Here is a 26,492-nt window from a genome sequence, read left to right on the forward strand (position 1 = left end):
AAAGAATAAGGCTACGGGAGTGAAAGCTGTTCTCTCAATGCTGTCGAGGGGCGGGGGTTTCCTGTAACTGTTAGGCACCCCCAGCCTGGTGCCAGCTCTCCTTCACGGCGAGCCCCAGGGCAGCAAAGAGAAGGCAGTGGCAGACGAAGCTTTTTGGGATTCTCTAGGAAAGCTTCCCCATTTCCATGGCTTCTGGGAAATAGTCAACAATGACGCCCACCAATGGGATACCCTTGACATTTTGTCTCTCTTTTACTCTGTTTTTCTTATGCTCTATCCTGGTAGTTTTTGTTGGCTTCTTGGCGGTCACTTTAAGCAAACGTGACAGGCTCGTCCCAAGTCTCCAGAAACTCAACCAAGGGCCTCCACCCCCAGGTTTCTGATTTTGAACTCAGTCATTGCTTCAACTTTTACTTATCACCAAATTTTCTCTTTCAGATTTCATCATTAGCTTCTTACCCAGACTCTCCCTCTTGTCCAGTTCCTTGAGCAGCCGTTTAGGATGACTGTCTTGCCTCCAGTGGAAACTTGTGCTGAACTGCCACCTGCAGATGCTTTTGTCTTTCCAGATCCTGAAAACTGGGGCCAATAGGGCCAACCCTGGTATTCAGCCCAGGGTACCACGAGGCCCAGCCCAACCCCAGTCCCCTGATTGCCCAGGAATGGGGGTCAGTCTATTTCTACCCCCCACCTTGAGCAGGAGCTAGTTGTTATACAAAAAAAAAAAAAAAAGAATATTGCAATCTCATAATGTGCTGGGTGCTATAAATTTATTATAGTGTCCCATTTAAGCCTCCCAACATCCGTGTAAGTATAGAAAGTATTATTAAGTGGTGTCACCAGAAATTAAATCGAGGTAATCTGACCACAGGTCATTCATGACATTCTCTGATCCTCAGTTTCCTTATCAACAAAATGGTGATGATATTAGTTTGAACCACATGAATTTGCTATATTCAACTTTTTTTAATCTAAAATGGTAAGTTAATATAGTTCAATATATGATATTCCCAATAGGTTAGTTGTAAAGCTATAGTGATTGTAAGCTTAATAAACATTAGCTATTATAATTATAACATACCCTCCATTCTCCTACTTTACCTTTCCTCATCCAAGAATTCCTGAAAAGTGGTTGGTTCAGTATCCTATTGTAGCTACTTGATGAAAGCTATGAGAACATAAGTCCAAGGCCCAGAGACCAGGATATCTTGATAGCGTGGAATATCTTGCCTCTGGCGAGAGTTCGGTCCTTTTCTTTTTTAAAAATAGACCCATTCTTATACTTAATTTATTATCACAGCAAACCACGGGAACACGCACCATCTTCTGGAGGAGCACAGGTGTGGGGAGGTGCAGAGATAAAGCTCTAGAACAGCCATGTGGTTCATGTGCAGAGTCTAGGACCAGCCTGCTCTTTGGACAATTGAAGAAAGCTCTGTGTAAATATTCAGATCAGATGAAAGGTTGAGATGAAACAAATACTTCTATTCTGTTCCTGGCCAGCTCCCAACCCTAAGTTCAAAGCTTCCCTGCAATCCAAAATCTCCTCCAGTCCTTCTATGCAAAACCAATCAATCATAGTCTCTCTCCACCCACTTCTTGTTTTCACATTTATCCCAGCCCATTGTACTATGATGTGTATAGATATATTCCTCAATGGACTCCATGGGAACACCCCTTAAATCTTATTTACTTTGTATCCTTGGTGCCTAATGCAACGTTTGGCAAAAAGAAAATATTCAACAAATGTGTGTTAATAGTACTCTATTTACTGAGTGCTTATTGCTCTGATTGAATTCACACAAAACCCTACAAAGTACCAACTTTTAAGATTTGTATGTCATAGAGGAGGAAGCAGAGTGACAAGGAGAATAAGCAAACAGCTCGAGGCTGCACAGCCAGGAAGAGGCAGAGGCAGGGTTCAAACCCAGGCACCCTGGCACCGAACCTGCCCATTAACGGCCTCTCTGCTTTTAATATGTGGATGATTCTTGACTTTTGGCAAAGATTAAGAGTCATGAAGCATAGGTCAGAAGGAAGGGATTCATCATTGTAGGGGGAAAAATACAGGATTTTATCTCCTTGGCTTTTGACTGTTGTTAAAAGACCCGAATCCTACTTCAGCTGGTGCATACTAGTGAGATAGACACAGGCAATTTAGAGATTTTAGGGTTGAGGTCAGGAAATAAATACCCCAAAGGGACTCTGAAGAGACTTGTTCGCTCAGAACGCGCTAATTGGCTCAGCGGCCAGGTCGGCTGGGAGCCTTAGGGGCGGCAGGCGTTGCGGGGCTTGCGAGCGAGACCCCATCCCCGGTGCCTGGAAACGCGCCTGCCGCGTCGTCAGCATCGTCAGCATCCTGTAGTTCTCCCATCAGGAAAAGACACAAAAGCATCATGACATTTAAGCCTCGTTCCTGAGCCTCATTAGGACAGAGCCAGAGGAGAAATGTAATGAATGGCTGCGCATCTATGAATGCGTAATGTGCAAATTGCTTCCCCGGGCCCCGGTGCAGGCGGTGCACAGACACTGATGATTAAAACCGTGAACCTGGCCTTGGGCTGCGGGGGCGGTGGCGGTGGCCCTGGAATGAGGCGTTCGCTTTCATTCATATCTGCTGCCGATTCCCCGGAGCCTTTCAGCCCCAGCGGAGCATGACTCACATCTTATTCCCTATAGCCATGTGTGTTTTGACTCAAAATCCATCAGTCTGACGCCAAGCTGTGCTGAAGGCGAGGCAGCTGGTGCCAGAAGCAGCCTCCCAGAAGAAATTCCACCTCCGCCGGCTTGAGAGGGGAACTTGCTTCTAGCATTTACGCAAACACTTGCGTTTCTTCTTCTCTTCAGACTAATTGAGCGGAGGTTGCAAATGACTCGCCTTGCCACAAAGTCCAGAAGTGAATTCTAATCACATCAATATAAAGGAAGGCATTTTTTTTCTAGATTGGTTACAATTTTTAAAATTCAGGTATCACAATCCCTGTTTCACTGAATTCCCAGGGACTGGGAGACGAATAATTATCAGGCAGTCCATCTACAGAGTGCCTCAAACTTTCCCAGAGCATTTCTGCAAGTGTTAGATCACCGGATCCCTGCAGGACTCTCTGAGGCCTCAGCCTAGGTAACATCACCCTCATTTGGAGAATGAAGAAACCAAAGCCCAGGGAGGTTGAAGCTAGTGAGAAGCCCAGTGTTCTACCTCCTGCCATGCATAACTGCTGCCTATTGAATTTGTTCTGAGGCAAGCTTTGCTGCAGAACTAAAGCATTTTTTAAAATAAAGATTTCAGTCATTGAATATATATAGAGAGCCCTTGGAGACAAGAAGAAGAGAGAGATGAGACTATACAATCACTAGTTCCCAACTCCCAAATGGATTAAGCCCCACCCAAGGGTAAACTACAGTGTAACACAAAATTTCTGAAAAAAAAGTCACTGGAATTATTATTTTTGTTATCTCTAAGCATTAAGTATACTATTAAATACTTCATATTTTTTTCTATATTGAATCTCTTGTTAAGCCTAAATAAAAGGTTTATATCACTGCCTCAACTTGAAAATTTTATCACCTATAAAATAGAAGGCAAATCCAAACACAAATCCAAAACAAATATAAAGATGTTAATAAATTTCTGGTTAGATCCTGTAGCCTTCAGAAAGCTCAGAGCCTAAGGCCAAAAAGGAGGATTTGCAAGCATCAGAAATGTATTAAAGACATACTAAACTCCAACTGAAAGTTTCTTTTTTTGTGTAACAGGAGAATTGCACAAGAAATAAATTTCAGACTACTGTATATAACTTAATGCTGCTTAATGCTATGTCTATGCCTGGCCAAAAAAAGAAAAAAAAAAAAAAGTCACTTCCAATAGTGCTATGGATTTGCTTTCCATACTGGGGGAAACAAAGATGCATCTAATTGACTCCTTTGAGTCCAGGAACACCCAGGGAAAAGCAGGACATGATTCTCATTGGTAACTAGTCTCACCTTTCTTCTTTAGGTAAGACTATAGAGACACTTAAGTTATACTTATATTCCGAACCAGTTGAGTTCAATATTTGTATCTGTCAGGATAGGCTACGTTATGTGTGGTAATAAACAATCTTTCCAAATCAGCTGCTTAAATAACTTTATTTATGGCTCTTACTACATGTATGACCATGAAAGGTCTGGAAGGCAGCCCTGCACATTGCAGCCAATCAGGGCCCGGTGTGTGTGAACACCCGCCATCTCCAAACTTGCCTGCCTCTATGATGGGGGAAAGTGAGCTCTGTGACATGCCCTTCAACTCCAAGCACATTGGCTAGAACTTGTCACATGGTGCCACCCAATCTATCATAGGCCCAGAAGGAGGGATAACCAGAAATAAATAGTGAGTAGTACTAAGAGCTACAACAAAACTTTAAGGCCACAGGGTCACTTGAGAATCTTTTTCCAGCTCTGGAGCTGCCTGGGGAAAAGAAGCACACTATCAGATATACATAAACACTTGCGTTCAATTTCATGGGATTCAGTGAACCTGAGGTTAAAAATCAATGCTGCAATATATAGGGTAAGGGCATGCAGGGGTAGGGATTAATTAATGAAAGAGTCACCGAGGAGAGGAATCAAGTTAAACTTTGTAAAAGAATCAAAATGGTGCAGAAGAGAGGCAAACATTTGCTGGGCAAGGAAAATGGTGCAGTTGAAGGTGGGACTGAGAAGATTAAGTCTATCTTCTGGTCCATAGGTTTACAGAACTGGAAGCGGAAGATCTAGGAGGCTGAGACTGGAGAGTATGGGGGAGCATGAAGATAACTCGGTGGAAGGCCTTGAACTATGGAAGATTAATCCAGTTCATACTAGTTGAATAGGGGATGGAAAAATGTTGAAAGACGATTAGCTAGGGTGTTTTTAAGGATGCATCACCTTGGCTTATACTTAGTAGACATTTAATATAAAGCAACTACTTACAGTTTTTCTTTAATAGAACACCCTAGTCATTCAGTCAATATTATTTCCTGAGTGCTGGTTCAGGTCAGAAGTAGAAAATATTTTCCTTTAGGTGCGAACTCCTAACTTCCTGGCATATAAAGACGAGTATAGAAGGAGATTAATGATAGACACTGGAAGGTCTGGGAAGAGATTTGGAATGGCCAAACACAGGGCAATGAGAGAAGGCTGTGAAAATGGATGGATAAGAAAGGGACAATTGGGAAGAATTGGCAGTGGTTGGGGAAAGAGAGGGGCGAGGAAGTGGAGAGGGAGAAAGTGTAGGAAATGATCTGAGGGAGATAATAATTCCATGGTTGAACTTGAGGGCCAAGGAATATAATTAGTCCTGAGAGAACACTGAGAAGGAAGTAAAGGATTGGGAGGAAATGTGGTCAGTTTGAGTCTTGATATGCTTATTGTAGATATTATTATTATTGTTACTTTGGCATTAAACCTGGGAATATAGATGTTATTATTTTTAAGCATTGGTTTGGATGGCTTTTGGGTATAAGGGTGAGAAAAACAAAACAAAGTGCCTTACCTTATGTCCTCAAAGATGTTAAAGTCAGCCATGCAGATAGTAATCTAAGAATCCCACAAATAAAAATGCTGCATTACAATTATAAGTACTGACTAGGAGAGGAGTGGTAACTAGGCGAGGTATGTGGTTCCATGAGAGAATATTCCAGAGAGAATTAGCTGAGCCAGAGAAGTGGGAGGGTTCCCCTGAGGAAATGAGCTTCCTCTGAAGCAAGATACTGACTGGGCAAAAGCAGGCAGTGTGGGGTGGGGAGAGCTCTCCAGAGGGCCTGGGTGAAGGATGTCTACTGTGAGTCGATGCTTTTTTTAGTCTTATATTGGATTAAGCCAGAGTGTGCTTTGGGGCTGGGGCCCAGCACCATGACCCATGAGGAAAATTTAACAGAACTGTTTCATGCAGGAAAAGCAAACTGTTTGGCGAAGCATGAATAGAGAACCAACACTTGCTCCACATAGCCTTGGAGTGTAGAACTAGGATCCATGGTGAAGCCACAAGTAACACATTTCAGCCCAACACAAAGGGGGGAATAAAAAATCCCAAAACTTGAGAATAAATTTGTCTGGAGATGGACTAGGGATCACTGAAGGGTGAGGAGTGGCTATTAATCAGAGGTATTTAAGTCCTGTACACGCGGGAAGGCTGTCTGTCCGGAATTTGAGAGAGTAGATGCAAGCAATGGACCAGGTTAGAGTAGATGACATTTGATATATCTTTCCAATCAAAACAATCTATGAGCTAATTTGATAAACCCATTTGTATTTATGCAAGAATCAATTTAAAATCTTTATAAACTGAGGAAGAGATGTTCTCTGCAAATATCAATAGCATTTTCCTATCAGGAATAAATAATGGGCTTGTGAGCAAGTCTCTAGGAAAGCTATTGGGAAAGGTCAGATGTATTTACATTTAAATTTGGTTTTATGCTAAATGAACATTCTGGTTGGGGTCTGGAGAATTTGCATTGCTAACAGGTTGCCCGTAGTGCTGACATTGCTGATCTGGGACCACACTTTGAGACTTACTGCTCCAACACACGCTTTAAATCCCCCCACCTGTGGTATTCAGAGCCTGTGTCCTTTCTTCAGTGCCAAAGTAGATGATTTGATTTGTGCACTAATTCCTGCTCAGGTGGTAGTGACCGATTAATGAATTGCTTCTGACAATGGAGGCAATTGTACCAAAAATTTAAAAAACTCCAAATCTCTTCTGATATGGATTACAGACACAGTGACTGGATTTGAGAGAGAAGGTTTTGGGTTGAGCAGTCTTTTTTTTTAAGCTCTCCATATCATATTACATATGCAAATGCCTCACCCCAAGAAGTGATATGTTCATTTTACCAAGATAGCAACCACTCTAAAATCCCGACAAAGGCTGAATGAACTGTGAAAAGTCATCAGGTGAGTCAGTGGGAGCCCTGGACACCAAATGCTAAACTTAACTGTGTAGATGCTACACTTTAACCTTGAAGGCTTTCTTCTATCTCTCTGGGCTTCTGATTAAAAGTAGGGATGGGAAGAGTATAGGTAGGTGATTTCCAAGTGAAAAATATCCTTATTCAAATATTTGCATGTAAATGCTGAAAATATTGATTCACAAAACAATTATGCCAGGAGAATCAGAAAGATTGAGACATTTCAGTGTTGTTTTAAGCAAAGTAATTAACTTCTAGTGCACAAACTTCCTTCTCCCAAAATCCATTGAGGGAGCAGATGCCCAAGCATTCATGGTGTTAGATTAAGAGAATGGCACTTGCTTTTCCTCTAAGCACCAGATGGTTCCAGAATTCAAAGTCAATGGAGAGGAAAGCCTGCATTTATTTGGTTTACGCAGTTCTCACTGAGGGTTTATGACAAAAATCATATTTTAATACCTACTAGACAAATAAAAATAATTTCACAGCAGACTCCCATTTCACCAAGTAAAGAAGACAAAGGTTAGATGGAGCCTTAAATGTTATCTAATCCATCTAGGGGCTCCCAGTAATGGGGTGCTTTGATAAGCAGAGCAAAGAAATTACAAAGAATAAACAAATACTGGAATCAAAAATATCTCATTTTTCTCTTTATGTGAAATTTCATATTTTAACTCAAACACTGGGAAAATGTTTTATAAAATAAAGGAAAGATTAGAAAAATATAGATTGCTCCTATAATGGAAAAACATTGTCCTTAAAAAAAAAAAATCTAAACTTAATTTGCTAGCAGTGCCTGCAACTCAAATGCATAAAGTCAGTTCATTTGCATAAGGATACTTTAAGAGGATTAAAAAATTCCAAAAGGAAATGTGTGAAGCTTTGGTAGTAGGAATGAGAAAATTTTAATTCAACTCAATTCACACAACATATTTTTGGCCACCCTTATATCCAAGGCACTGGGTCGGCAGGAGGGTACAGTGGTAGACAACAGAGTGCCTACCTCCTAGAACCTAGTGGATTTTATTTGGGAAACTGTGCAGGTACATTGTTAAATAAAGTGTACCCTATTTCTGATTTGTGTGTTCTCCAAACGAGGATTTGGCAGAGCCTGCTTTTGTAAGGAAAGTGGAAAAACATTTCATTCTTCTTTGATTCTGAGTTTTAAAACAGGTCCATTTTATGACAGGAACATCGATCGACAAAGAAAGTGTGCTATGACTAAAAGAGTTTAAGTAAATTTTGGAAGCAAAATGTAAGGGAGATAAAGAGTAAACAAAGAGTATATGGCAAGAAAAGTAAGAAGACGAGCAGGGAGGCAGACAGGTGAGGAGTGAGCAATGAAAGGTAGCCAAGGCCATGAGGTGTCAGGAGCAGATGCAGTGCCCGCCGTCACTGGCCATAGGCAAATGCTGGGGACCTCAGCTGATGCCTGCTGCACACCCAACTCCTCCATGAGAGTCTGGTCTTCTAAGGGAGAGAAGGATGAGGGAGGAAGTTAGCGACAGGGAAGAAGGAGATGAAAGAAAGAAGAGAAACAAGACACTGGCCTTCTGGATCTTAATTGCTTTCATATAAATTGAAACAAAACGAGAAGTGTAATGGAGTGGAAGAGACATACAAGTTTCAAATTAAAAGATTACTGAGATAGAAGCTTGCTTGTATGAAGGACAGAAAAATAAAAATATGGTCCAGATGAAATATAAAATTGAATGACAAAGAATAAAATGACTAAGATGTAAGAATATCTAGTCATAAAAACAAACTAGTCTGTTCTAAATACTTGGAGTTAAATTGTGAATGATTAACTCGAACTTAACAGCACCGTGGTGAGGATGCAAGCTAATTTAGTAAAAACCATTATCATACACAGCACATAATTATTTTGAAAATGTTCATGATGTAGAGATTTGTTTCTTAGAGGCAATGATAATCAGCAATTTAGACCTAACAAGAAAATTAAAATTTTGTAAGGAATATTTAAATCATTTCTTGAGTCAGGCTCAGTGATACAAAGATTTATATGTTATCTTTAATGTTTTATACATGCTCTGAAATATTTTACATCAAAAAAAGGTTGGGTGATTTCATTTTAACTTCTTCTCCAAATAGATTTCTATTTGGGAAATAGTTCCCTTTAGAACAAAAACCTACCAGAAAAAAAAAAAAGAAAAATTAGTGACTTCTAGAGATATGTTAAATATAACACACCAAAAAAAATCTATAAGAAACAGGCTGGTGCATAGACTTTTATTACTCACTTGCTTGGAAGATGTATGCCCTGTAGTATGCCCCATAGCATCAAGGAAATGATTGAATGTTAGTTCTTGCTTTCCATCCGTACTGTCTCGAATGAGAAGTCCAGGCTCATGCCATGCGGGCAGTGAGGAAAAGCAACTGAAGATTTTTGCCAAAGTAATTACACTCTAGACTTGAATCTTTAATGATTGGATCCATGCTATATTCATTTCCGTAATTCCATCACCCAGCAGAGAGCCTGAATTATAGTCTTTATTGTAAAAACACTGTTGGAAAGACCTAGGTTCAAATTCTAGTTCTACCAATTATGAGTCAGAAAATAGTGACTAACTCACTTCTTTCTGAGCTTTAGTTTTTTCATCTGTAAAATGGAGGTAAAAATAGCTATCAGGAAATTAAATTAGGGTCCCTATACAGTGCTTGGAACATAATGCAATTCAATAAATGATAAGTATTTGTCATAGCATCATAAAGTAGGCAGGAATTTAATTGCCAACATGTGAGTTATTGTTCTACCCACACCTTGAACCTAATGAAGCCCGTCCATCCCAGTGGCAGTCTCCCGACGTATCACTTCTACTTGGAATTTTTGAATGAATTTTACATGTCTTCTGGTTCTTGCCAAAAAAGTTCTGTTCCACATAGATAAATTAGCCTGGTCAGGAGTGGCTTCCTTGAGGGCTTTTGAGACCGATGCTGAACCAACTCAACATTTTAAGAATAAACATGCAGAATTTTCTGAGGCTGTGTTGATACTAGTTAGTTCAACTGGCCACATAGAGTTGCTGGACAGAAAATTAGGTCAAACTCAGAGGAGCTAGACAGGCCTTTGTTAAGATTTAAGAAAATCTGATCATGTGTATATAGCTAAGGATATCAATGAATGAGCTCTTGTCATTGGGATGGTGCTTGAGAAATGGATCATATTTAGGTCTCTTTAACTCAGCATTTGACCATGCTCTAAAAATCCATTATGAGGAAAAATTTGTTGTATTAATTGGCCATATGACTCCAGTCTGAGTCTGTGTGAGTTCTATGTCAATCCACAGATAATGGTCTCCTAGTCATTTGGAAAAAATCAGTTATCTTAACCAGAAGAGTGACTAAAACCAGGGGCCACTTTTCCCAAATTTTGTTAATAAGATTTTAAATTGTTTTCTATTTTCTCAAGAAATTCAAGAGTACTGTGATGTATCTAGTATACTTAGAAATTATTTTAAGCAAACTTGATAATAAGAAATCTCAGCTAAGACTTTTTCCAGGAGATTTTTTTCCTCCTGAATTTCTAGGTTGAAACAACTGACTATCCACAACGCTCCCAAACACTGCTGACTAACTTCTTTCTTGGTGCTTTCCAATTAATATCAAAATGATTATAGCTGTTTATTTATCTGTCTTCTTCATTAGGCTAAAGGCTTCTCAAAGGCAAAAGAAAAAATCATTCTTTTTTTGTATCACCAGCAGTTAGCAATGTATCTAGCACCTAGTAGGTATTACAACTTATTGAATGGATAAATCAGTGGCTATTCATTTAGCACAAACATAAAGAATCTCTTATATATTAATAGCAAGATTCTTTTTCCTAATTAAAGTATACTTCAACACATATAGTTTTTAGAAAACTTATATCTTTAATAAATTAAGTTAAAAATTTAGACCTATATAAATTATTAAAATATAAAATCCTGTTACCTGGCAAAGCACAGCAATGGCTATGAATTATAAATCTAAGAGGTTGAGAGTTAACTGCTATGTTATTCTCTAGATTGGTTACGTTCACAGAAGGTGTTCAGTTCATCTGATTCAACAGGAGAAAGAAAATATTTATAGTACAACTTCCTCTCAATTGCAAAGGCATTCCAATTATGTGTCATATTTTTCTCTAACAGTGAAAGGACTTGTTTTTCTCTTAGTAGATGGAGGTATTTTCATCAGCACCCAACTTCTGACCTTCCCTTTCTGAGATCAGATACTGTAAAAGATACTAACAGATTCATAAAGAATTATTAACCACTAAAGTTGAAATCTTATGCATACTCATTTCAAAAACTACATTGAAAGCTATTAAAGTTGCCTTCCACCTGAAAGAGAGACAATTTCTTTTTTATTCAAATAAATATGATTTTAAAAGAATGCTGGCTGTGGTCATGATATGAAATATGGCCTTTCATATTCATAATGTATCCTTCATTTATCTTGAGTATACCAGGAAATGGTAATGTAATTTCATTTTGGGCAATGAAGAAAAAAATAAATCCTTGTCCGTAAAACTTTCTTATAACAATGATGACAACAATATTGATAACAACAGCAACACCAAGAAACTCTTATAACGAGATATTAGATGAGATAATCTTGCAAAATTAGCCATGTCTGTCCGATAGATTTCTTTCTTTGTAAAGGAAATTGTGCAGAGCATTTTATTTCAAGTGTCAAAGAGAAAAAAGAAAACTGCAATTTTTGCCACAAAAAGACAGGTGGCGTAAGCATGCAACGTTTTTTTAAAAAAAAAAAAATATATAAAGGCGATTATTTTCTCTCCGGTTCTTTGAAAAAGCTCGCCTGTGCTCGGGTTCGTGGCTGAGCCCGGTGACGTCAGTGTGGCAGTGCGGAGTCAGGCGCCGCGGCTCCCTATAAGCGGAGGAGCTGTCCGGGTGCTGAAACGGCCCGAGACGCTTTCCTGGCGAAGCGGGAGGAACATGCTGTGGATCTTCTCTGGCATATAAGAAAAGAGGTAAGGCTGCTTTTCTCTTTCATTTACTGGAAAGTTCTAAATTACATGTTTTTCCCTTAATTCCTAGCAGAGAAGATAAACAGCATTTTGAAAGCTTGTATTGATAGAATAACTGAATAGCAACCTGCTGCTCACCAGTCAACGTAAGGACGCTATATATGTGTGTGTATGTAATTTAGTCTACGATTTATACTGTTTGATGTTGGATATTTATCAAGGAGAATGTTATTTAGATAATCATATACAAGACGAGTGAAAAAACTAAGGATTTTAGTCTCAATATAGATATTAATGTAAAGTTAATCGAGCTTGATACCTTGTTTCTTTCCATAATAATATATTGTTTCTTCCTCTAAGAACCAGATACAAAGCTAGGGGTATAATTTATATGCTTAATATTCTTAACAGTAGGTTTCCAAGGACTCAATGGCTGTTAAAGGTATAGAGACAACCAATTTTGGAACTAGTTTTTTTTTCTTTGATATTTACCTTACAAGAGCTCTAAATTAACTAACTATATAAAATTATTTTCTCAACTGATGTATTTGAAAGGGTTTACATTATTATCTCCTAATTTTAGTCCTAGGAAAGTAGCTTAGAATGATCGTAAACTCAGGCATCATCCTTTTTCCAGGGTAAAATATTATCTTGGGTTATAGGTTGGATGTAATCATGAATTACAGAGAAATGATAATTTTGAATATGTGATGAAAACATTCTTAACTGTATGTTGTAGTTATTATGTGCTTTCATTGAAAGAGGTGGTACAATATTTTTCTAAAGATTTTGACTGGTACAAGTATTTGTTTTTTTCTATTTCCCAACTAGTTGAATTGCTCAAATTGCTCCACCTGCATGTGTCAATGCTCTGGTTTGATTTCAGTAGGAAGGACATTTTAACTTGAGAGGTTTTCATAATAACTATCATGGAAGAAACAATGTTCCAATTATTTGGATTTCAGAAAATTCAATTTTAAATCAAACCCCATAAAGAGTATTAGAGCTGTTGAAAACATCTTTACTCCCTGAAAGAGCTGCTTCCTGGGAAACAAATCCTTTCAGTAAGACTCAAAGACAATAACTATGTTGTCCAAACTGATTCTGAGTAGATGAAGAGATAACGAAAGGGTAGCACTTGTTAGGCTGTGGTTTAAAAAACTGCAATGAGTATTCTGTTTCAGCTCTATAGCAAAGCCCATCTCCAAAATAATGATTTTAAAGACAAGTACATAGCCCATATGTTAAAAATATTTCAAGATAGTGCTTTCAAAGAAAATAAGCTCAGTAAGGTCTTTAAGATTACTATTTCAAATGCCAATGTTGAAAATTGATTACCAAAGCTAAATTAATCCTGAAATAATGTGAAGAATGTATAATGTACTTTCTTTTAAACCTAAGAATTTTATGAATAAAATTACTTATAGTAAACATTTATTTATAGTAAATATTCTGGAAGTATTCTTTAAAATGCCTTTAGAGGTTTTTATTTCAGTAAATTCAATAGTCTGGTAAATGGGAATCATTTTAATAAATATATGTATCTATGCTAAAAATGTTGTAACTACAACTATTTTGGGTCTTTAAGAACTGAAAACATTATCTAATCACTAATATGATCTAGTGAACAATCATATTTTCTACAGTTGATATCTGAGCTAACAGAAAATTGCACATATATAATAACTTAGCTTATTCATCACACAACCATGATCCAGTAAAGATATTATGAACTTCTGTAAACTTTTACATTCCTTTTATTTATAACAAAATTCCAAATATTAAAATAGTTTTTTCGTTGTTAATAATGCCAAATATAAAACATGTAAAAACAAATCCTCTTGCTAGTTCATATGTGAGATTTTAAGGCATTAGAGAAAAAGAATGAATGAAGATATTTAAGTAGAAAAAATTGAACACGTCATCTGTGTTTATCTAAATTGGGAGTCACATAGTGGTTATTTTAAGATTTTCTAACAGTATGAGTCATTTAAGATTTCACAGGTCCATACCAAAATAGACACAGACATAAGACAAACTGAATTTGAACACTCATGAGTTCAGAAATAGACTAGTTAAAAAAACTTATTTTCTCTGTGTAGCATCTGTTATTATTTACTATATACTCTTGAAGGCTGATGAAAAGTATAACCACAATTGCATTTTGCAAGACAGTCATAATAAAATTATTAGAATAAATATGGAGCACAGAGATTTTAAGACAGTTTATTATTTTAGCATATTTACACAGAAACTTCATTGGTTTAGGTAATGGCTGAGATCTGAGAAGACCCATGTTGTGGAGGTTATTAATTGATAGTTGGATTGGTGTCAGATTGAGAACAAATTGTTTTTGAAAAATATATGTGAATAGAACTCCCCTCTGATATAATTCAGTATGATTGACACTAATATACTGTTTCACTCATAGTATATGATCATGTCACTATTGCTGGGTTTTAACAACAAAATTAGATGGACAATTGAGAAATAAACCACATGCTTTTTGACAAAACCTTAAGGATATAGTCGTGTGTGTGTGTGCATATGTGTGTGTGTGTACATTTGTGTTTTGAATTAAGCCAACAAATCATTTTACCAATGATTTCAATAGGAATGCTGTATGAGAGAACTAAACCATCTTGGAAAGTCTTTTCTCCTTTATTAAAAAGAAACAACATATACTAAAATTCAAACTACATGTTTTGTAAATGAAAAAATAAAATCTGAGAAGTCTCACATCAGTATTTTTGTTATTGTTTTAACCAAGAGAATGCTATGCAATTTTAATGTAAATGAGTAACAATGTTGCTAAAGATTCCTGTGGTTAGCTTGTGGGGATTATATAGGAAATATTCATGGATTTTAAAAAAGAGTTATCCTAAATTTAATGTGAGATAATCTCTGCTATGTTTTTTTCCCTTCAATGGTCAATTATTTCTTTTGCTATAATGAGTTCTAGTCTGTTTCATTTGTGTTAACTCATGTTTTTTTATCCTTTAAGGAAATCTTTCAAACATGGCAGAAGCTAAGACCCACCAGCTTGGAGCAGCCCTATCTCTTATTCCTTTAATTTTCATCATCTCTGGGGCTGAAGCAGCTTCATTTCAGCGAAACCAGCTGCTGCACAAAGAACCAGACCTCAGATTGGCAAGTGTCCAAAAGTTTCCCAATCCTGAAATGATCAGGGCTTTGGAGTACATAGAAAGGCTCCGACAACAAGCTAACAAGGAGGAAAGCAGCCCAGACTATAATCCCTACCAAGGTGTCTCTGTTCCCCTTCAGCAAAAAGAAAATGGTGATGAAAGTCACTTGCCAGAAAGTTCAAGGGATTCACTGAGTGAAGATGACTGGATGAGGATAATACTTGAAGCTTTGAGACAGGCTGAAAATGAGCCCCAGTCTGCACCAAAAGAAAACAAGCCCTATGCCCTGAATTCAGAAAAGAACTTTCCAATGGACACGAGTGATGATTATGAGACACAAGAGTGGCCAGAGAGAAAGCTCAAGCACATGCGATTCCTTCCTATGTATGAAGAGAATTCCAGGGACAACCCCTTTAAACGCACAAATGAAATAGTGGAGGAACAATATACCCCTCAAAGTCTGGCTACACTGGAATCTGTCTTCCAAGAGCTGGGGAAGCTGACAGGACCAAACAACCAGAAGCGTGAGAAGGTTGATGAGGAGCAGAAACTTTACACAGATGATGAAGATGATGTCTACAAGGCCAATAACATGGCTTATGAAGACGTGGTTGGGGGAGAAGATTGGAACCCAGTAGAAGAGAAAATAGAGAGTCAAACCCAGGAAGAGGTGAGAGACAGCAAAGAGAAGATAGAAAAAAATGAACAACTCACTGATGAAATGAAACGTTCAGGGCAGCTTGGCCTCCAGGACGAAGATCTCCAGAAAGAGAGTAAAGACCCACTTTCAGATGATGTCTCCAAAGTAATTGCCTATTTGAAAAGGTTAGTGAAAGCTGCAGGAAGTGGGAGGTTGCAGAATGGGCAAAATGGGGAAAGGGCAACCAGGCTTTTTGAGAAACCACTTGATTCTCAGTCTATTTATCAGCTGATTGAAATCTCAAGGAATTTACAGATACCCCCTGAAGACTTAATTGAAATGCTCAAAAGTGGGGAGAAGCCAAGTGCATCAGTGGAACCGGAGCAGGAGCTTGAACTTCCCGTTGACCTAGATGACGTCTCCGAGGCTGACTTAGACCGTCCAGACCTGTTCCAAAATAAAGTGCTCTCCAAGAGTGGCTACCGCACAACACCTGGTCGTGCTGGCACAGAGGCCCTACCAGATGGGCTCAGTGTTGAGGACATTTTAAATCTTTTAGGGATGGAGGGTGCAGCAAATCAGAAACCTCCCTACTTTCCCAATCCATACAACCCAGAGAAGACTCTGCCAAAGCTCCCCTATGGTCCTGGAAAATCTGGAGCAAACGAGCTTCCCAAAGCTGCCTGGTTGCCAGATGTGGAAAACAAACAAATGGCATATGAAAACCTGAGTGACAAGGATCAAGAATTAGGAGAGTACTTGGCCAGGATGCTAGTTAAATACCCTGAGATCATTAATTCAAACCAGGTGAAGCGAGTTCCCAGTCAAAGCTCGTCTGAAGATGACCTACAAGAAGAGGACCCAATGGAGAAAACCATCAAAGAGACTTCGAATCAAGTCAGCTCTCAGGAGACTGACAAGCTGGCCCCAGTCAGCAAAAGGTTTCCTGTGGGGCCCCCGAAGAATGACGATATCCCAAATAGACAGTACTTGGATGAAGATCTGTTAATGAAAGTGCTGGAATATCTCAACCAAGAAAAGGCAGAAAAGGGAAAAGAGCACATTGCTAAGAGAGCAATGGAAAATATGTAAGCAGCTTTCATTAATCGCCCTAATTTCACTTCTCCACCCCAAACAAACCCCAGCATTTCTCTTTAGTGTGTTGACTTCTATCCTGTAAACACTGTAATATCTTTAAATGATGTACAGGCAGATGAATCCAGATCACTGGGGAGTCTGCTTCACTTCCTCTGAGCTGTTCTCTTGTGTATGGATATGTGTAAATGTTATGACTTCTGGATAAAAAATTTATTCTGTCGATTATTCAAGAAAGATACCTATGATAGTGTTTAATAGTGTATCTAATGGCTGTGGCATTGTTGATGCTCACATATGATAAAGAGTGTCCTATAATTCTCTTGAGCATTTTTAATATTTATTGAATTATTTTGTTACTGTCTGTAGTGTTTTGTGGAGTACTGGAGCAAAAAAATAAAGCATTATAAATATATAGTTTTATTTATAAGGCCTTTTCTATTGTGTGTTTTATTGTTGATTAATAAATGTTATTTCTGGACATCTTTGGACTCTTCATTCTGGAAAACCAGAAACAATGACGATGGAGCAAGCCAGAAGAGAAAATCATTACCTTCCCCAGCCAACCAGGTAAGAAGCAATGATTTTTAAATACGTGCTCATGCTGTATGCTTGGAGAATGCAGCATCCTCTAACAGCATCTTATTAGTGCTTGCCCATGGTTTTTCTCATATATATGATTTATAGAATAATCCTTTTTGTTCAATATGTATGTCTTTTACTTCTGATTTATATAAATAAAAGAAACTTGTCTTCAATACCCATAACCAGCAAAAACAGAAAGAAAAGAGAAAATGCCGTGTACATGGCAATCAAATATGACTACACACTTGCAACCTGCCTGTTCCCAAGTCACCTTGGTCCCCACGAGACAAGGATATTGCCACTTTTGTATGACTTGAAGGGGCCAAAGGATCCCCAAACAGACTGTTAGGGAAGTGAATGGGCATAGTCACAGTGAAAACAGACCAGCTCTCTCTCCTGCCCTAGTGGGAAGTGTATAACTATTACAATACACCTAACTTCACTGCAATATCAGCACCCTAACACATCAACAGGGAATCAACAAAAGCAGCAAGAAAATATGTACAGCAACAAAACAATAATGGTCATACACAAACAGGGAAATAAATAATAGCTATTATTTATTGAGTGCTTATTGTGCGCCAAGCTTTACACTAAACACTTTCACCACTTTACCTTGTTTTGTCCATACATCACTGTCAGGGGTCTCTTTCCAACCCCCCTCCCCTTTACATCAGAGAAAGTAAAACTCAGAAAGGTGAAATAACTTTCCCAGAGTCACCCAGAATTATGACTTGTCAAAGTCTGTGTTCTTAACCCCTTCACTACACTGCCTCTCTGGGAAGTGCCCTTGGCTGGGGGATGGGACATTGGGGTTGAATGATGAGAGGCTCTTGGGCTTTCAGTATGTGTCACCTCCAAGGGAGAACACGTGTGTGTGTGTGTGTGTGCCTGTGCCTCATGTGCATGTGTCTTGGGGGCAGGGCATGACCCCTGAACTGTCAGAAGGCAGTGGGAGGGCCTGGAGGTTTTGGGGCAAACACTGTAGGTTTTCCTAATTTATAATTTTTTCTAGACTCTTTTCTGTCCAATTATCATACAATTACATGGAATTCTAGAATCTGTAAGTGGAAGGGAACTTAGAGGCGATGATCTCTACAGTGTTTCTAATACATGGACTTTTCTCTCAGATACTGTGAAGACAGGGAGATTCTACCTCACAATGTGGTACTGGGATTTAGGCATTGTGGAGTGTCTGCTCTGCAGAAGGGGCTTCCCCACAGGTTGTCACAGTTAGCTCTCTCTATAGCCCTCTGAGATTGATGCTATTCGTATCTTTGGAAACACATGGTGAAATAAGCAGCTTTGGTTGTACAGCTGGCTAGTGACAGAGTGGGACTTTAACCCATGACTGACCGCAGCTCTCGGGGCTGTGCCGTTCCATGGGGTCTGACGCTTTCCCATGCATGGAGTCAGACATAAGGGGAGGCCCCGGAACAGATTGGGGCTCCTTCCAGTGGAGAGATCCAGGACATTTATGTGGTATAAAGTCTAGGTAACATATTTATACATCATGCATTGTAGGTGTTCACATATACCTTCTGCCCACTGTATACTTTCTCTAATTGTCTATATCAGGCAGTAAGTCACTCCTTGGATCCTAAGTCACTGTGTGAGTATTTCCATGGTAGTCTTAAGCAGAAATACAGACTTGGTGCATGCACCTCCTCCCAAAAGAAACTTGCCTTCACTGTGATGTTTAAACATTCTACTGAGAGGTTAGGCAATGACAGCAAGTTAACCAACATGACACAGCTGATGAGGCTCTGGGCTGGGATTTATACACAGACCAAGGGAATGCCAAACCCTGCACTATTCCAGCTATACCATGCTGCTTTGTTCTTAAGGCCTCAGTTAAGGTTAAGCTTGAAATTCCAGGATTCTCTAAAAGAGACTTTTCAAGCATCAGGATTGGCAGCTGGGGAGATATTTTAATTTGAGATATATAATCTCCCCCTAACCTCCTGCAGACATCAGTCAGCGCGCATCTTTGCCCTTTTGCATTACCACCAGATCCCCAGCTATTGACTCATCAGACTTATTTCTGATTCAAAGTGGTTTTTTTCATAAGTACTTTAGTATGTTGCTCCCGGGCATAAGAAATTAAGCTGCAAGTACCATTCAAGGATGTGGATGACAAACTGCCCCTCTCCCTGCCCAGAGCCTCTTTCATTAGAAGTCAGGTGTATCTCAAGCCCTCCAAGCAGATATCCTCTGCGGGCTGCCACTGGGAGGAGAAATTATCTGTGAAAAAACAAACACCACATGTATTCACCATTAAATTGGAACTAATTGATCAATACTTATGTGCACACATATGGAAATAACATTCATCAGAAATCCAGCAGGTGGGAGGGGGAGGAAGCAATGGGTAAATTCACACCTAACATGTACAATGCACACTATCTGGGAGATAGGCACACTTAAAACTTTGACTCAAATGGTACAGAAACAATTTATATAACCAAAACATTTGCATCCCCATAATATTTTGAAATAATAATAAAACAAGGAAACTGTGCACTAAACTGGCCCCTTGCAGGAGTCTGTGTCTCCATCAGTAGCAATCAGATGGGATCCTGCATGCTCTTGCAAGACCCCCACCCACCAACTCTTCCTTCCCTTCCTCACTCACAGCCTCTCCCCCATGCCTTGGGGACAATTAGGACTAATCTGATTGTGTTCTTTATACATAACAAGACTTTCAAATCCTCCCTCTTCTCCCACACTCAAACCTCCCTAAACTTTGTATATCACCATTCTGGACGCCAACTCCTACTCCTTACCTTAGTCAATAACTTTTTTTCACTATGCCCTTTGATACTCAAGGTCAGTCATAAGCAAAATACCCTGCCCTCTCGACCCCTTCTATGAATATTCTCTTCCACTCCTTGCTCTGGGGGAAACCTACCTATCCCCTAAGGTTTCTGCTTCCCCTGTAGCTCTCTCCTTTGCTCGTTTTGCTGCTTATAGTACATTTTTCTTCTCTCTCCCATAAAAATATCCAGCATTGAATCTCTTGCCATTACCCATTACTCCTTGCTGTTGCAGTCATCTACTGTTCCGGGGTCATGTCTCATTCATTAGGGATAGTAGCTCCTGCTCACTGTTGCTCTTTCTAGCACGGCATCCGTCTTAACACTTGTTGATTTCAATATCCATAAGATGGTTTTCCCAGTCCCCTAGGCTCCACCCTCTATCAACTCTTCACTTGCATGGTGATGCTCTTGATCTTTTCCTTGCTAATAACTGCAACCTATCCTAAATCTCAATTCCAAACATTTCACTATAACAGCCACTTTCTTTATTTCCAATGTACTTCCTCTGGTGCTATAGTTCTAATAATCTCTATATCCACCAAAAAAAAAAAAAAAAAAATGGAATCCATGCATCCTACCATCTTTCCACTCTCTCATCCCTTTTATTCTTCACACCCACCTTGTAAGGCATAAATTTCATGGTGAGTCATTGTAATCACTCCCTTGTAAACATCTTAACTCTCTTCCATCTCTCATGTTCCATTATAATCTCTTTCCTAAACAACAACTCTAGTTAAGTCCAATTCTTCACCCACTCTTACCTTCTCTCCTGCAACTGAATGTAGCAGGAGTAAGACACATACCGACACACACGGACTGATTTCACTTTAAATTCATGATCACTGCCCTCAAGTGGCCCATAATGCTGTCCTGTAATCCTCACATATCCTAATCCATTCACTTTCTCATCCTTAGACAATAATATCATACTTTTTCCCATTTCTGAAACTATCCAACACTGCCTCCAGAGTCCATGCCCTCAGGTGATCATCTCACTCCTGTTTCACTGGAGAAAAGATGAAGCAACCGTGAGGAGAAGGTCTACTGATCTCTGTATTGACTTTGACCCACCTTCCTGCATCTGTGGTGATACACTCTCTGCTTTCCTGTTTTTGTGGGGGGCCAAGGGACTGGTGACTGCTCCTGCCTGATTAACTCTTCCACTTGTGCACTCAGTCCTGTGCTCTCACTTACTTGAGAACCTTGTTTCAGTGAGTCTTCCCTCTCTAGTGAATCGCTGCTGTCAGCATACAGATAGGCTGATTGCTTTCATGTACAAAACCAACTGAACAAGCAAACAAAAGCCATCTCTGGACCCCACTTTGTCCTACATCTACTGCCCCCATGTCTCTTCTTTAACGGAAAAAGTTCCTTTAAAGAGTTGTGTGTACCTATCTAAATTCTCCCTTCCCATTCTCAAATCCCTTTCTGTGAGGTTTTTGCCTCCATCTTTCCACAGAAATGGCTCTTGTCAAGATAAACCATGACTCCATATTGACAAATCTGATGATCAATCAATTCCAAGCCCTTATTTTATTTGACTTTGTAGCATTAGCCAATCACCCTTTCACCTTTAACCACCTTCTTTGCTTGGTGTCCAGGCCACTGAACAGGCCTGGTTCTCCCCCTACCTCAGTGGCTACTCTTTCCCAGTCTCCTTTGCTGTTCCTCTTTATCTCCCTGATCTTCAAACACTGGAGACCAGAGCCTAGACTTTTCTATCTACACTCATTGCTTAGGTGATCCCATCCCAAGCCTCATGGCTTTCACCAACACCTATTGGTTGACAATTTCTAAATCTCTATGTCCAGATTATAATGTTTCTGTGGACTCCAAATTCATAAATTCTACTGTCTACATGATGTCCCCTCTTTGATGTCCAATAGGTATCTCAAATGCAACATGGCCATAGAAGAATTCCTGATTTACCACTCCTTGACAAAAGTCAAGCTCCTCTCACAGATTTTTCTATTGCAGTTGTTCAGACCCAAACCCAGGTTTGCTTACTTATTTCATCACAGACACCATTCACTCTTCATCTTATTGTCCACTCCTGAACTGCCACCAAGTTTTGTTGTCTCAACCCCCAAATATATCCACATTTCATTTTCTTACTACATCCACTGTTACCAACATGCTGCAAACCATGATCATCTCTCACCTGGGTTACTGGAATATCTTTCTATTGGTTTGCTTCCACTCTTTCCTTTCACTATACTTTAAATACAGCAATAGTGTGATCCAATTATAGCCTGGATTAGATGACACAGAGTGAGGGTAAAAGTTATTGCTACGATCTGCAATGGCCTACATGACCCAGATCAGGACTAATTTCCTGTTGCTCTATTACACTCCGCTTTCCAGCGGCACTGACCTCCTCACTGTTCTTGAAAATGTCAAGCATATTCTCCTCTTACGACTTTTGTATTTGCTGTTTCCTCTTTCAGAAATGCTACTTCCCCAAATAGCTGTATGGTTTTTTCCCTTACTTCATTCAAGTCTTTGTCCATATATTAACTTCTTTGTGCCACTCTTTTTAAAACTTCAATTCCTCCACACCTTTCCTATCCCCTTTCCTTGCTTGACTTTTTTTGTCCTTAGCACTTATTACATCTAAAATTCTCAATTTTCAATTTTATCTTGATTATTCCCTACTCCTCCACCACTAGAATACAACATGCCTGAGGGTAGTTATTGTTTGTTTTATTCTTTGTTGTATCTCTAGCTCCCCAGATCAGTAGCTTGAACATAGGAAATACATGGAAAATAGTTATTGAGTGAATGAATTGAGAGTGAAGGAATGAGGACAGAAAAAGGAGAAAATATAGGAAGAATGGAGATTAACTCTGAGTCTAGAAGAGCGAAACTAAGTAAATCCTTATTAAAAGAATAAAGAAACTTGATAAGGATATAATTTTATTATACAAATTATTTTATCAATCTCATATCAATTACATCAAGTAACAATTTTATTGCAGTATATCAATATGAATTTGATATGACTCACTTAAAATTTTCACAGAATAAAATTAATGGGGGCAATAAAATTCTCGATCCAGATTTCAGTATCATTCTTTACCAAGTCTTCTGTCTTTGCCCAAAGGAAATGTAGCGGCAGCTTTAGAGGTTCTTAGCAGGAAGGGAATAGGTAGGAGCTATTAGCTTGTGAAAAGTGGGCCAAGCTATTTTTCAATTTAACTAATGCATTATCAGAAGGACCCAGGCCATGATTAGGCAGTTCTCAAAGATGCCACAGTTTTCTAGCGTTATAAAATTATAGTTATTTGGTATTTTTATCAATACAGGTAAGAATTATAGTTATTTTTATCCATAGAAGAAAAAGATTGCTGTTATTACAATGCTATGAAAATTAGGCACATGCTGATAAAAGTTATGCCAGGCTGAACACATAGCTACTACGGCTAATGCTATTTATGCTGCCACTATTATTCCTGACAGTTGGAAGGCTGGGAAGCCCCATGGGCTTTGATCAGGAAACTTCTTAAGGGTGAAAAGAATGTGAGACTGAAAAGCCAGTGGAGTTTTCCTGGTGAGTTTAAGCCTTTTGATTTGGAACAAAGGCGATAATTTGTCTGCAAACGTTCAGACAGTATCTACCTTCCAGATGGTTTATTATAGCAGCCATCAGCAATTTTTTTTTTTTTCTGGAGGACCAAAGCCACATGTGTATGTATAGTTAATTTCCATATCATTTGCATATGCCTACATCCACTCTGTTTTTTATTCTCAGGACATTTTCATGGACAAAATGTATTGTTAATACCTTGAGGTTTGTTATTTTATCAGATGCTTTTTTTCCTTGATGCCCTTTCATTAAATCATTATCATTGATGTGACTTCTGGATATCATAGAGGAAGAGAGGGTGGTGGGGTGGAAGGATTAGGTAAAGAGTAGGCTATAGCGTCTGTGCTGAGACATAATGAGGTAACAGCCACATTGGTGTTTCCTGCTGCTCCAGCTCATACATGTATTGTGATGCTTTTGGTTCCTCAGCCTGTTGTACTCCTCTTTCCTTTATCTACTGTTAATATTTTAGTCATTCTTCAAGGCTCCGTGCATACACTGCTACCTCCATTGATAGTGCACCTATTGCTCCTTTTCCTTGGCTTTCAGGATGTTTATTTCTCTTCATCTTGCTATACAGCTGTGGCTAGCCATGCTGACCTGTCTGTCTCACCTATTAAATTATAAGCTCTTTGAAGTCAGGGACTCCTCTGAATATTCTTTCAGTATTCTCTATAATGCCCAACACTGCATCTTTCATGTAGGCTGCTCAAAAGCTGTGTTGAATGAGTGAGCAGGTATTATTAAGATACCTTCCTCTTTGTTCTATGGTGCTTTATGGAGCCTGCGCATGTGTCTTCTGTAAACTCAGCTCAACATAATAGATAAGAATGGAAATACCTACTGTGCGCTCCACATGGTCATCTGAGGGGCTCTTTGACCTTGGTGCTTTCAGAACACCTGAAATTTCAGAAAGGTGCCATTCTTTAAAGAGTATCTAATTTCAATATTTGGCTTAATTTGAGTTTGAACTCTATCCTAGATTCCCACACTGGCATCCCCTTTTAACTGGTAACTTTCTAATCCTTTGATCTAGAAATACTCACGAGCTTGCTGTTTTGAAAATTAGGTTTTCACATTTGCCTTACTGGCTGAGTTTGGGCCACCACATAACAATTTAGCCTTTCTAATGTTGATTGGCATGTCAATTCCTGGATCACAGCTCAAAGAGCATTCAGATTTCAATTCCAGAAAGTTCTCTGACCTGTTGCATTGGAACTTTTACTTGGAGAAGAGATTTTGGGGCTAACAAAAAGAGGAAGAGTAAAATCCTGGCTTTCCTACTTACTTGGACAGGCATTTAATATACCTGGATCTGAAGGTAGGGATAATACTTACCTTTCACGGTTGTAAGAATTTGTTGGCAGTGAATGTGGGGTGGCTTTGCAGTGCCTGGAACAAAGTAGTTGCTAAATATAAGATAAATTTGCCCAGCGAATTAGCCAAGAACTACTACTAGCCATTTACAATGTGTAAACCCTAGTATTAGACATTATGTAGGGAGAGAGCTATAAGGGCTGCATATAATGTATTTCCACACAAATAGACTACATCGTGAAAGCACTTTTGTTCCATTTATAAACAGGATTATTTCTCATATGCAGCTATTTTGGGAAAGTGGTTTGTAATGAAGCAACAAGTTCTGATTCCATCTGTCATGGGGTACAATTTAACTGGGGCCATTTCATGGGAATGGTAATGTTCAGAAGTCTGTGGGAGGTATGAACCAACACTTAGATTTATTTTAAGCTTAAAATCCCAAGTCATGCTCAAATTACCCCACATGGGCAGGGAAAACTGATGAGATCAAGCTTCACTTTAGTATGATTTTCCTTTCTATATACTGCCCAAATCCTATCTTTTTTTAGGGGAAAAAAAGAATTCGAATGAGATAATGAAGACTTAAAAAAAATTATTCATTCTCTACTGCCCAAAGATGATGCAATGATAAACTTAACATGGGTATTTGATAACTATGGTGTTTTTAAAACGCAACATAGATTTTAAAAGGAAGAATCAAATCCTTCCTTCCAGGTCTTCCCATTCATAGGCATTGCACAGTGAACTGCCTAAAAAGTAAATAAAACAGAAGCCCCTCCCCTTCCTCCTTAGCGATAATCCTTTATTCAATTCATTCTGAACCAACAAGTTGCTATGGCAGCAGGAGAGTCAGGGTTACAGCATCGAACCGTTCTGCAGTGTGAAATCAGCACAGTGCAGGAGGTGTTTCAGAATTCATGACAGTGGTGGAAGTAATTTTGTGCTTTAACTTGCAGGCTTCCTGCATCTTTAAGAAAATAAAAATAAGAAGGTAGCAATGCCAGCCTGAGCCTCTTTAATGATTTAGCAGCTTTTCCAGAGTGCTGGATAGAGTAAGCTGTGATCTGTGTTTTTTATTCATTGAGCTTAGAATTTGATCCTGATAAGGCTCATATTATTAAAGAAAAGCTATAGGGAACAAAAAATGAATGAGAACAGTTTCTAATTTTATGTTACATATTTCCATTCATTTCCAGTTAAAGATAAGCTAAATGTTTTATTTTTAAAAATGTGTGTGTTCAAATACACTGAAACTGTATTATAACTAGAACCCTTGTTCATTTTTTTAGTCTGCACATTGTGTGAAAAGTGCCTTCTAATATAAGGGAATACATATGTAAATAGCACATATATGTGATGTATGATATGTATGTGAAAATATTGTG

General features: G+C 38.8%; 1 protein-coding gene across 1 annotated transcript; it reads left to right on the forward strand.

Annotated features, from left to right (window-relative positions):
• Positions 1 to 11,844: 11,844 nt before the first annotated feature.
• Positions 11,845 to 17,280, forward strand: SCG2 (secretogranin II). Its single transcript, XM_069466876.1, has 2 exons — positions 11,845 to 11,919; positions 14,921 to 17,280. Exon 2 carries the CDS (start codon positions 14,935 to 14,937, stop codon positions 16,792 to 16,794), a length of 1,860 nt encoding a protein of 619 aa, XP_069322977.1. The 5' UTR covers positions 11,845 to 11,919; positions 14,921 to 14,934; the 3' UTR covers positions 16,795 to 17,280.
• Positions 17,281 to 26,492: the final 9,212 nt, after the last annotated feature.

The sequence above is a fragment of the Eulemur rufifrons genome, chromosome 1 (assembly GCF_041146395.1).
Source record: "Eulemur rufifrons isolate Redbay chromosome 1, OSU_ERuf_1, whole genome shotgun sequence".
Classification (NCBI taxonomy): domain Eukaryota; kingdom Metazoa; phylum Chordata; class Mammalia; order Primates; family Lemuridae; genus Eulemur; species Eulemur rufifrons.

What these genes read in the sequence shown, in the direction of transcription:
- SCG2 (XM_069466876.1), top strand. Translation starts at nt 14,935, where the DNA reads ATGGCAGAAGCTAAGACCCACCAGCTTGGAGCAGCCCTATCTCTTATT.